This window comes from Asparagus officinalis, chromosome 4 (assembly GCF_001876935.1).
Source record: "Asparagus officinalis chromosome 4, Aspof.V1, whole genome shotgun sequence".
Taxonomy (NCBI): Eukaryota; Viridiplantae; Streptophyta; class Magnoliopsida; order Asparagales; family Asparagaceae; genus Asparagus; species Asparagus officinalis.
The window spans coordinates 123129974-123142687 of record NC_033797.1 but is presented as its reverse complement, the minus strand read 5'-3'; the positions used below and the strand labels follow the sequence as shown (position 1 = coordinate 123142687).

The window sequence follows — 12714 nt, the reverse complement described above, 5'->3', positions numbered from 1 at the left end:
GTCTATAAGGATGTTGTTTGCAATTTTTATATTTTTCGGATATCTGTTTGTAGTTTCCAAAATTTTCAAGGGTTGTCTATAATTTTTTGAATTTAGAGAGTGTTGTTTGTAATTTCATATTTTTAGAGATCTATTTGTAATTTTTATATTATTAAATGACTGTTTGTAATTTTAGAGGTTAATATACAAATAGGAATGATTTGAGAGGTATATATTGGCCTTGAGGGATAATGCTTGTTAGTATAATATTATGGAGTAACGTCATTATGAGGGTTTAAGTGCGAAAAATCAAAAATTTTAGGGGGTTTTCTGAAAGCACCCTAACTTACTGAGGCCCGGGGGTTTCATAACTTTTGGATGCTTATTGCCAAACCAACTTATTGAAGGTTTAGTGAAATTTACCCTTTAAAGAATTAAGGAAGGTCACGTGGATATTTTGTTTTTTTTGATGTGAGGTTAATGGTAAAACACCAGTCTCTTTTTATATGTAATATAAAGAAAATTTTATTATTGGGTGTTTAGTGAGAGTTTCAAATTTTTTTGGGGGTTGCAACATGCTCAAATTTATTGGAGGCTTAGTGAAATTTAGCCTTTAAAAATTTGAAGGACACATGACAATTTTTTGAGATGTAGGGCTAATAGTAACGGAAACTATATATTTTTAATGAATACTTATTACTTGATTAGGATTACCAAATATTTGATTATAATTAGAATTTTCTAATTATGGATAGTTTTGATTTGATGAGGATTCTTAAGTGAATGTAATATTACAAGTCCATATGTCACCTTTTGATTGCATAAGGTGGACACATGTCAGTTTTCTAGATGACTCATGTTGATTTTTTCTGCCTTTAGGATTACCGTCAATTTCTGTTTATTGCATAAAGGAGGGATAAACATATAGCTGTATTTTACATACTAGTCATCTTCTTTTACTAGTCTATGGTTTGAGCCACCTTTTACGTGAATATACAGGAAAGTGGCAATACCGATATTGAAGGAGTTGATTCAACAAATGCATGCTATGGAGGAACAGCTGCGTTGTTCAACTGTGTAAATTGGGTGGAGAGTAACTCGTGGGATGGACGTTATGGTCTCGTCGTTTGTACAGACAGTGCGGTATCATATCAAAACCTTCCCCAGCTGGTGCCGTGGTTCTTTTTCATTGATTGAACTTGCAATTCTTGGCTATCCTAAATCAACTACTCTGGCTACATTACAGCGAAATAAATTTCCTAGCTTGCTATTAATGATTGAAATGTCCTAAATGTATACAAAAGTCGTGGATCAGAAGTACAATTAAGACATTGCCCTCTTCCATCACTCCTTGAATATTTGATTGTTAGATATTTTGTTTTATTTTTCATGCATTTTTCTTATTGCAGTCCATGAATGATATAACTTGTTCTTCTGTACTAGGTTTATGCAGAAGGCCCAGCTCGGCCGACTGGTGGTGCAGCTGCTATTGCAATGTTGATTGGGCCAAATGCACCAATTGCTTTCGAGAGCAAATACAGAGGGACGCACATGTCTCATGTTTATGATTTTTACAAGCCCGATCTAGCAAGTGAATATCCGGTTTGTTTCTTCATCCTATTTTTTTTCCTTTTTCCTGGGAAAAATCTTTGTCTGAAGTATGGAAAAGATTAGTGAAATAATTTATCACTGCGGACAAGCTACAGCCACTCTTGTGACTGGAAGTGTCTGACTCATAGGATCAAACAACTAGGCCCTAATGTTTTGAGAGAACAAGATAGGGAAAGTCCATTTCTTGGGTCTTCAATATTATTGTTGGAAGTGAATTCTTGTGACTTTTCTCAACTTCTTTGTAGTTATCTAGCTTCTATATCCATTATAACTTTTTTGATAGGTTGTTGATGGGAAGCTATCACAAACATGCTATCTCATGGCGGTTGACTTATGCTATAAACATTTTCGTAGCAAGTAAGTGTTAATCAACATTTATCTGATGTCTTGTTTTAGCGTAGCCGTTTCTTTACCATCATGCTACTAATAATTTATTCATGTTATTAGGTACGAGAAATTTGAGGGAAAACAGTTTTCAATAACTGATGCAGATTATTTTGTATTTCATTCTCCTTACAACAAGGTATGCAAATGATTATAGGTCAACCCTCTGTTGAATACACTTTAGCATATGTGATTTGATACACTAAATGAATAATCTGATGTTAATATTTCTTATTCATTGTTATGCAGCTCGTGCAGAAAAGTTTTGCTCGGTTATACTTCAATGACTTCTTGCGTAATTCCAGGTGCTTACATCTTACGTTTAGTGTGCATAATATCAGTTTTGAGTAATTTGTCAATGTTTTTAACTCATGACATTGTCTCAATGTGGGCTCCGCGATTCTCATTGTCTTTAACAAAGACTTTCTAGGTTAGAATTTCAGAAGATCAATTTAACTCTAATTGATTCATTTAGCCATTTGGAGTGCGATAAACCAGTGTGTTTAGTTTAGAAAGGAGATAACTAGTTTTTGTTGGTAGATAGATCTTTATATATTAATTTAAGAACTTCTCAGGATGAGTGTATACAGAAGAGTGACAGATTATGTTCTTTATATGCTTCTTTGAACGAAGAAAAAAACTCGAGATCGTATGACATGAGAATATGTTTTATCTGAACAATCACGGAGCATTAACGTTTTTCTGCAGAGCAAGTAATGCATATAAAAATCTAACTAGCACTTGGTGGCCTGCAACGGTAAACCCGTGAAGCTGCAAAGTTTATCATGCTATAAACTTATCTTTGACATGAAGTTACCATAGTCTGGTCATATATTATGTGAAGTGAAATATAACAATCTAAGGACTCCTTTCTCACTTTCCCCTTTGACTAGTTAATCATATGTTTATATGCTGCCACTTTTTATATAGCTCCACATATTTTTCATTAGTTGTTGTATGAACTTTTAAGTGTGGCATGAACTTTTTCCCCCATTTACCTGAAGCAAACCTGTTTATCACATGAATTTATCTCATAAATCCTTCCACAACTTCCACAAATTTCCATGGCGAACACATCCAAATTGTCCCTGTATAGTTCTGATATGCACTGAATAGTTCACTTGCACTGTTGTACATAAATTATACCTTGTCGTTTTTGTGACAAATAGCTGAAAATGTACATATCACATAGGTACCAGTTCTTTCCTGTGTTTGGGATAGAAAGCTAATTCTATTTACAGATTTCACACTGCAAGTCCGGAACAATCATTGCATGTGATAGTAACGCACATACTGCCCTTCACCAAGTTCTTATGAAAGTGATACTATATACACTATCATAACTACAGAAACCTGAGTTTGTACTTGTTTCACACCGTTGTTGGAGGAAAGGCATGGTACATGTTTTCAGTTAAAAGAAACCGTGACATCACCACAATGTTAATTTTTTGGTTGAGCATTTCAAGAAGATCTTTTTTTTGGTATATATCATTTCATAATCAAGTCCATATTGCAGACCTAAAGTATTATAATACCCTAAATTTCTATTCTTCTGTATGTGTGTGGTGGTTTACAATCCTTAAGTTCACAATTTATGTTTTCTCAGCAATTCAACGCAGTTTATCCTTGTTACATCTCCTCTTTCCTTGCCTGAATCTTCTTTAATTGGGACCCACTAAACACCGCCCATCATTTTTTTGTGTATAAAATGTTTAGATAATCTGCAGTTAGTTATCCGTGAGTGTTTTGAGTGATGAAAACTTACAGTTTATTTAGTCTAATGTTATCAGTATACGACTTGCTGATAAATGTCAGCATTGAGAAAGTATATTTGCCCACTTCATTTCTATAAGTATTGGTAGCAAAATTGTGCTTTTTGGAAAGCCTTTATCTAGTTAGAGGATAATTTATGTGATATATACATTTGAATGCAACTACTATGTGTGCCTGACCTTTTGTTTTCAGAGCAGTACTAATTTTTTTAAATGTAATATATATTATATATTATAATATATAATATAAATTATAATCAGAGCAGAACATATTTTTTTAAATTTATATTACTTCTAAAGGATTTGTTTTAGATTTTCCTATGAGCCAAGTTATAATCCTTTTAGTTCTCTCGATTCTTGATGCAAGCTCTTCTATCGGATGTTCACTACAAAGACTGAAACGTTTTTGCTCTACCTTTTTTATTATTTCCATAAGCTCTGTTGCGAAGGAAGCAAGAGAAACATTAGAGCCATTTTCGTCCTTGTCTGGTGATGAAAGCTATCAGAATCGTGACCTTGAAAAGGTTATTCATTAAATAATGTAGTTTTCCACTCATTTTCTCATGGGAAATTTGTTTCAGTTATTGATCCATCAAATCTAATGCACAGGCTTCTCAAAAAGTTGCAAAGAACTTGTATGATGAGAAGGTTCAACCGACTACTTTGGTACCAAAACAAGTTGGAAACATGTATACTGCATCGCTCTATGCAGCCTTTGTATCTGTTCTTCACAATAAGCATAGCACTCTGGTGAATCTCTTATTTATTTTTATGTGACATTTTTTCTAAATTAAAAGTTTCTCCTCAAATACTAATAGCTTTCATGATCATCAGGTTGGTCAGCGGATCGTTATGTTCTCGTATGGTAGCGGTTTATCTTCTACAATGTTCTCATTTAAGATCCAAGATGGTCGGCATCCCTTCACTGTATCAAATATTGCTAGTGTGATGAATGTCGATGGGAAGCTAGACTCTAGACATGTGGTATGTCTCCTGTTACCTTTTTGCAAGTGAGCCAGTTAAAAGTTTCTCAAAAAATTATATGTGATGTTTTAAAAAACTTAACTACGTTACTGGAATTAGATTCACTTTATCAATGAATTGATGTTTCAGTTGATAACTTTTGCAGAACCTTAGAAATCAAAGAGGAATTCTGTTAGAATTAAAGGGAAAATGGTAAATTTTGTTTGTATGATATATGAGACCTTTTTTCTGCGGATAAATGTAGTTTTGGTTTGAACAGTGTTTTAAAATAAAGAAGAAATGAAGAATACATCTTTTATCTCACTATTAGGATTTAGAAGATAAAAATTTAAACTTGCTGCCCAAAGTTGTTGGAAAACCATGTATGTGGACTGCACCCTTGACCATAGTAACAAATTTCACAAACAGGTGAAATGGACAGTTGTAAGTTGTAACACATTGATTTTTAATTTCATTTGTAAAAATTTGCAAAATATTCACTGCTATGCAACTTTCAACAAAATTAATTTATTCTGTTCTGGGATTAACGTCTGTGCCTAATAACCATGTGTCTCCCACTCTAATAACTAGCAGCCATATATCATTACAGGCAAAAGCTTAATAACTTTATTGCAGTAGTTTCATAATGACTACATACATTAGCAAAACTATCGCAAAATAGTTTCTGGCTCCAAAACGTAGCAGAAGTTAACTTATTATTCTCACTGATTATTTAGGAGTTGCGAATTTGTGACTGTGGGCTCTTCCATATGTTCAACATAAATGGTTATATTTTTTATTATGTAAATTTAAATGATCATATTGCCTGTTTTCTTTTTCTTTTTGTTTTATTGAGAATGTGGATGTCTAGTATTCACTATTTTAAAATATAGATATGACATGCATGATGGTATATTTTCCGAAATATCTTCAATGTTTAGGATACTTACTTGTGCTTATATGTTACACCATTGTTACAATTAAATCTTGATAAAGTATAGGGTAAGAGTTTTGTATATTTTCCTAGTTTAATGTAAGAAATGACTGAAATTAACTGTTGAACTCTTTTTCTTGGTGGTTCCTTTGTTCCTTTGTTGTATCTAATGTAACGTGGCAGTAAATGTATTCAAGATGAACCCATATTAGATTGGATACTACATATTAGAATTTATTAAACAAATATAATAATAATAACAATAGAAATAAGGTAGTATGCTAGTAGCTATATCCGCTGTGTCCTTGATGCCATGACTGGAAAAGGATTTTACTCTTGTTTGTATCTCTTCTATTACCAGTCAATGTGGAGGATACAGGAGGCCTTTAAGCTATTTACCCTAAAAATGAAAACAGATTAGATAAACATTAAAATTAAATCACCGATAATTTTCTCTGCAATTCACTAAATCAATGAAGTGAACAACCCCACAGTTGGGTTATATGACCATGTTTTAGTCAGTTGGGATACCAGAACATCCTTACTACAGTTAGTGTGTAGGAAACTTTTGGGCATTCAAGAGATGGTTTAAAGTTCAAAATTATTATTATTATTATTGTTATTATTTGCTATCGAGGATGGGTGTCAGAGTCGTTAGCAGTTGGTGATGTTAACAAATTATTCTGTACTAGAAGGCTTGGGACAGAGTTTGCTTTGGAAATTCCACAAAATGCTTATTACAGAAGGATATTTTTAAGAACAAGCACATTTTATTGTGCTAAAATGATATCTATGTCTAGAAACTCAATTCCCCTGCTGCACATGCACTTGGGTGCATGTATCTTTGGCCAGTGAGCTTAAATTTGACCGGAGGTCCTCATTATAAACTTTCTACCATGAAAAAAAGGTTCCTTCTTGTTCTTCTGCCAGGTTTCCTACGATCATCGGATGTAATTTCTTGCTTATAGAAAAGAGCTGGTGGCAGCATAGAAATAGATGTAAAAAGACATTCAAAAATTTATCATGAACTTACATATCTTAATTTTGTTGCTTGATTAACAGTACTGTTTCACACTAATCAATAACAATTTGTTCTGACCCCAACTTATTTGATTGTGGTTGTCGTTTATGAATGACCGAATATCTAAGTTGTAATGTTCTCATCTTATTGTTGTAATATTTCATATTTTTGGTTGTGTTTTTTCCCTCCCAGTTTCCACCAGAAAAGTTTGTTGAAACGATGAAGCTGATGGAGCACCGATATGGAGCCAAGGATTTCGTCACGAGAAAAGACACAAGTTTACTGTCTCCCGGAGCATTCTATCTCACCCACGTTGACTCTATGTACCGAAGGTTCTATGCTAAGAAGGGTTCAGCTAGCAAATCGATCTCAGCCACCAACGGCACAATGGTCAATGGCCACTGATGCAACTTGGCATGGGTTTGAAATAATCTCGATATGTTAGCTTTTAATGTGAATGTGGGGGTTGATGTGCCCTGATTTCGTGTCTTCTAAGTGTTTGTGTTTTTAATTTAAGTTGTGATGTATGTTACTTGTTTGATTAGTTACTAAAGTTGGTTCTAGTTCATTTTTCTTAGTTCTGTTGGTTATTATGTTGGTTATCTGTTACCAGTATCGATTCCTCGGTAAGAGAATCCCTTTGATGGGAGGTATTGACAACGAATTGGATGTTGCATTTGTGTGAGCAAGCGAATAATTAGCTGTTGAGAAATTAAGATTTTTCGTAATGTATATAAGCACAATAATTCTTTAATTTTTTGAGGAAATTTTTATTTTTTACATTATATTTTAGATTTCATATTTTGCATTTAAAAAAACATGTTTCTTAAAAAATTTTGAAATAAAATTGAACTTTTAAATTTTACATTTATTTTTCTAAATATGTATCGAATATTAAAAAAGTAATATAAAAAATTGATTCTTTTGGAAAAAATATGTACTTTCTAAGCTTTCTGTTGCCTCTGGCGTCGCTGTTACCACTGAGGCTGCGACTATTGCGACGTTTGCTGCTACAGTTGCTGTTGTGGTTGTAGTTAGAATATTTGATTCGCATCCACTGCATTTGTTGGCGCCTTCCTTTTACCACGGGGGACGAAGTTCTGCTTCGGGGGATTCGCTACCGGTTGGCCTCTCTCAGCCTTCTTCCTTTTGAGGAAGTGTTCAGCTTGCTCTCTGCGCACCTTCAAATCTTTCCAAGTTTTAGACGGCACCTCCCCCGTGGTTTCCAGCACATTCAAAGAGAGATTGTTGTGACATGTTTGGGGGATGAACTTATCCGTGACCTGATCTCGGCATCACCTTGTTCCGAAAGCGCTTGACGAAGTTATTGACCGACTCACCGTCTTTTTGCTTCTCATCGAATAGCGTTCCGATTGATACTTCAGTGTTGTCATCGAAGAAATTGGTGAGAAATATGCTCTCCATGTCGTCCCAGGTGTTGATACTTCCTGGCTTGAGACGACAGTACCAATCGAAGGCGGCCCCGCGAAGGGTGCCAACGAATGACCAGACCATCAAATGTTCATTGCCAGAGATTACGCCAGGTGGGACTTGAAGTAAATTAGGTGTTGAGTGAGTGAGCGTCTCCCGTCGAATGTCGTGAAGTTAATTAGATTAAATTTCGCTGGATACGGGATCGACTCCCACTTTCTTGTATAGGGACATGGAACACCGATCTTTTTCACCTCTTGAGCGATCATCAAAACATTGATTTTGTTCTCAAGGTCCTTCATCTTTTCGTCCTTGCCTGTATTTTTCTTCAGGCGATTTTGGGGAGGGACAACGGGACCACCCCCAATGTTGTTATTTTCGATGGGACTACCCCTAGCGTTATTGTCTTAAAGAGGGAGGTCAGCATCGGCATTCTCTTCCACTTCTGGGTCGCTGTCTGCCTGATTGGCATTGTTGCGACGGCTAGACTCACCAATCTGATTTGATAAGGCTTGAATCTGTTGGTCGTGTATTTCTCTCATTCGTTGCATGGTTAGCTCCATCTCAGCCTTGAATTCTTCTTTCTGCTTTGCCAAAGCTTCTTGAAGTAGTTGAGTCATTTGTTCGGTGGTGACCATGAACGTTTCACGAGATCGTCCCATGCTAGACGTTGTATTATCAAAGGCGACCGCAGAGCAAGCATCTAATGTTTCATCATCTGAGGAGTGTCCTCTGTTCGGCCTAGGTCTGATAGTTCCCGACCGTAACCAAGCGAGATGCTGGGATGCCCCTGGAAAGGGATCAGGACTGGAACATCATGTTGATTTTCCCTTATCGGCCATATTAATGCTAACTTCTGGAAGTTTGTCATCATGACCGGAGGGTCTTTTGCAGAAGCATCTTGATTTGGAATTAGATGCTTCGGTGGAGATCCCTTCGAATATCGAGACCCTCTATGGAGCGGCCTTGGGGCAGCTACACACTGATAATACTACCCTGATTAACTTTTCACACGAACAATAAGAGTCCGATTACGAGATACTTATCTTTCGAGATTTCCTAGTACCCCTAGCCTGATAGTATAAATCATCGGCATTATGGCCAGAGCAACCTATCAGCTGTTGACATGATTCCCTAGGTATGACGTTGTCATGTAACGGACACGTCTCCTTCTAAGGGATGTAACGCCTTGTTGGCGCTATTAGGAGTCGCACATTTAGATCCACCCTTGCGAGTGTGGAATCTCAACAGGCTCCTGAACCTAGACACGCAACCCCAAGCGGGTGGTTACGGGTGTTTTCCTGATCTGGGATGGCTTCAACTTGTTAGGAGGACACGTACGACCCCCAGCCTAAATAGTCACTTGGGATTCATTCACCGGACCCAAGCGTTCTTTCACTGGAATTTTACCCCGATCTTCATGTAGATGACTAAGGCAATCCGCCATTGTTTTCTTGATCTTGGGTGAATTATCACTGCCGTGAGGCTTCACCAGAGGTACGGGAGCTGAAGGAGCAGAAGGAGGCTGAGAAATAGCCTCGGAGCTGGCACCAGGTGCGAAACACAGCTGGTGTTTCGCCCTAGGTGCGAAACACACATTGTGTTTTGCCCCAGGTTGGGGCACTTCGAAGGTTTTCCGAGTTGATTTTGCTGCTGTTTTGGCTTTCGGCACCCAGACTTGTTTGGATTTTAGTGGTTCTTTGGCCACCTCTTCCTTCTGTAGATCTTGTACCTTCTGCACAAGAATCCGTGCATGCGCGAGAAGTGTGCGACGCTTATGGATACGGTCTTTGAGAGTTGAACGAGTCCTTTTGACATGAACCTATTTGTTGGTTGCCGGTTTGGAGGAGGGATCAATGATTCGTTGTTTTGGCGGCAACTTAGTTACTTGGCGCCTCCTAAATTCCAAATTTGCTTAATAGTGGAGTCCGTCAACCTACTCCAGAGCTTTGGCGAATTGACGAGCGAGGCATTGGCACTGCCTCTGATGAGCCCTCTTCGTCAGAATTGGTGCGCCTTTAGCGAGCAACTCCTTAACTGGAGAGGAGTTGTCGTGAGTAGCAAATCTGGCTTCCTTGGATGCTAGAGGAGTGTTGCGAGAGGAATCAACAACGAACGGGCAAGAATCATCACCCTGGGTCTTCAGATCTGGAGACCAATGAACCTTCTTCAGCGAATAAATCTTCCTACACTTGCAAAGGGAGGATGATCTGGAGGAGGAGGATGAGACATACTCCTCGAACTTCTACTGGTCGAACTCATACTCGACCTCTACTTCAACCGAGATCTTGATCCTTGGTTACGATACGACAGCCTCGACAGAGAGGCTGTTGGCTCCCACTGTGGTCGCCAGCGTGTTTGCGTCGTAATCTTTTTCATTGATGAATCCATTACACGTTTATCATCTTACAGATTTAAAAAAGAAAGTTAGTCTTTTTATAAGACTTTATTACACAATAAAAACAAACCAGGGGATCTCCTAGAAACACATGTAGGATTGTTTATCGATCGCTGCTTGCATGAGATCTTTATCTATGACGGGGACTCTTTGATCCGTGGACCACCGAGTATCAGATCCGGTAGATCTTGTTTCACAAAGAAAATAAGAACTGAAGTAAATATCTCAACAAGGTGAGATAAGTACTCTTCTCAAGGTCAAAACGGAGTCTGATCTTAAAGAAACAGGTGAATGCTGCTGAAGAGGGATGTAAATCTCTCGAACTCTTCTTCTTTCTGCTAAAGAACTCGCTAAGACTCACCTTTAAATTTGAAATTTAAGCTCCTTGCTCTCCAAAACATCAGGGCTTCGCCTCCAAGTCCGAAATTCTCGCGCCCTATTGTAGGTGTAAAATTTGGTTTCCCGAAACGGGGATCTCGTTTGTATTGATAAGAATAGCTTATTACAAACTAATGAATCAAAGTTATAAGAGAGGCGGAGGGTATGCCCTCCTTGTTTAACGTGTGGTCTTTGATAGCGATAGGACGCCTCCTCGGTTCTCGCACCGAGTTTGCTTCCCTTGGATGATCCGAACAAAGTTGCAGACGAGCTTCAGTTCTCAATAGAAGCTCGTGTTGATCAAGTTTGAGTTCCCGAGCTTAGTGGCGATCGAGGCCGAGAGCTGGAAGGAGAGGCTACAGTGCAAAACTAGTGCAAAGAGTAGTTGCTAGCTTAGTCAAGGGGCTAAAATGATTCACTGGAAGAAGCCCTTTAGCAAACCCTCTTTTCGAATCACGAATCGAACCTCACCGAACCCCTTTTCCGTAGCCAGGAGAGGTTCTTAAATAGAGATGAGATAGCATGGTTATCTCCTCAAATCATGGGATGTGACCATGCACTGTTGAGAGATGCCATGCCTCTCACTTGTACTGTGGGTGGCTGTTTGAGGGGCTCGGAGCACTGTAGTCCTTCCCTTCACGTCGTGGGAAATGGGAAGGCCCATCCCTGTACACGACATTGTAGCTGCCTAGTACTTCTGGCGAGATTGTTGGTTGCCTAGTTGACGTCCTGAACGTGCAGGCGAACCTGGCGCCTGAATGAACTTGACTTGTGCAGGCGAGTCTGGTATGCAGGCGAGCTCAGCGACTACGTGGATTTGACTGATCACTCGTACTGTGAGCGGCTGTTTGAGGGGCTTGGAGCACTGTAGTCCTTCCCTTCATGTTATGGGAAATAAGAAGGCCCATCCCTGTACATGACATTGTAGCCGCCTAGTACTTCTGGCGAGATTGTTGGTCGCCTAGTTGACGTCCTGAACGTGCAGGTGAACCTAGCGCCTGAATAAACTTGACTCGTGCAGTCAAGTCAGCTATGTAGGCAAGTTTGAACGAACTTGACCCATGCTGGCGAGTCAAGTATGCAGGCGAGTTTGAACGAACTTGATCTGTGCTGGCGAATCAAGCATGTAGGCGGAATCGATCTCTTAATGGCGGGTTTCTTTAGGTCCTCCTGTGGTCAAGGCCATTTTTATAGCCTACAAGACACCCTTCAAAGTTTTCAGACCTAAATCACGTCGAAAATGGGGTCTGGAACACTTTGAATGAAAGCAACCATCGTTCCATAACTTTAGGTGAATTTGATTCCTCTGGTTAGGTTAGGCCGTTTGGTGCCAACAGGTGGGATTGGTGCCTCTTGAGTTGGGTCCCCCCAGGTGAAGTTCAAGCTTATGAGGGCCAGCCGCGTGCCCGTGAGTGAGTTCCCACGCTTGCCAACTAAGATGACGCCTCGTCTTCACGTCCCCGCTCTGAGATGCGGATTTGATAGCGCTTTTGATTTCAATCGTCGATTCGACGGGAGATCGTGTTTTGAACTGCCAGATCTTAGCCATTCATACAGAATTCTAAACGTCTCACTCTGTCTGTGGCTATGTGATTTGAACTGCAGAATCAAAAGCGTCCGCTTCGCAGAGCTGGTGAACCTCGACCGTTAAGATTCCGCGTACATAGCATTCATCCCTTATGTAGGAAGATTACTATACTCAGAAGTTCTTTTGCTTAAGTCTTCTCAGAAAAAATTTAGGCTTCCCCACTTCGAGATGGCTCTGAGAGTGAGAAAGTATGCTTCAAAGGGGAAGGAGGCTGTCCAACCTGAACCCATCATCCTCTCTGATGACGAGGAGGAA

General features: G+C 38.9%; 1 protein-coding gene across 1 annotated transcript in view; it reads left to right on the top strand.

The window, feature by feature from the left end:
* Positions 1–7241, top strand: part of LOC109838068 (hydroxymethylglutaryl-CoA synthase-like) — a 9929-nt gene extending 2688 nt beyond the window's left edge. The window contains exons 4-12 of the mRNA XM_020406531.1: positions 979–1122; positions 1423–1581; positions 1874–1947; positions 2038–2113; positions 2224–2279; positions 4183–4270; positions 4356–4496; positions 4581–4730; positions 6857–7241. Coding sequence (XP_020262120.1) covers positions 979–1122; positions 1423–1581; positions 1874–1947; positions 2038–2113; positions 2224–2279; positions 4183–4270; positions 4356–4496; positions 4581–4730; positions 6857–7069 — 1101 coding nt within the window. The 3' untranslated portion in view covers positions 7070–7241. The remainder of the gene's footprint in view (positions 1–978; positions 1123–1422; positions 1582–1873; positions 1948–2037; positions 2114–2223; positions 2280–4182; positions 4271–4355; positions 4497–4580; positions 4731–6856) is intronic.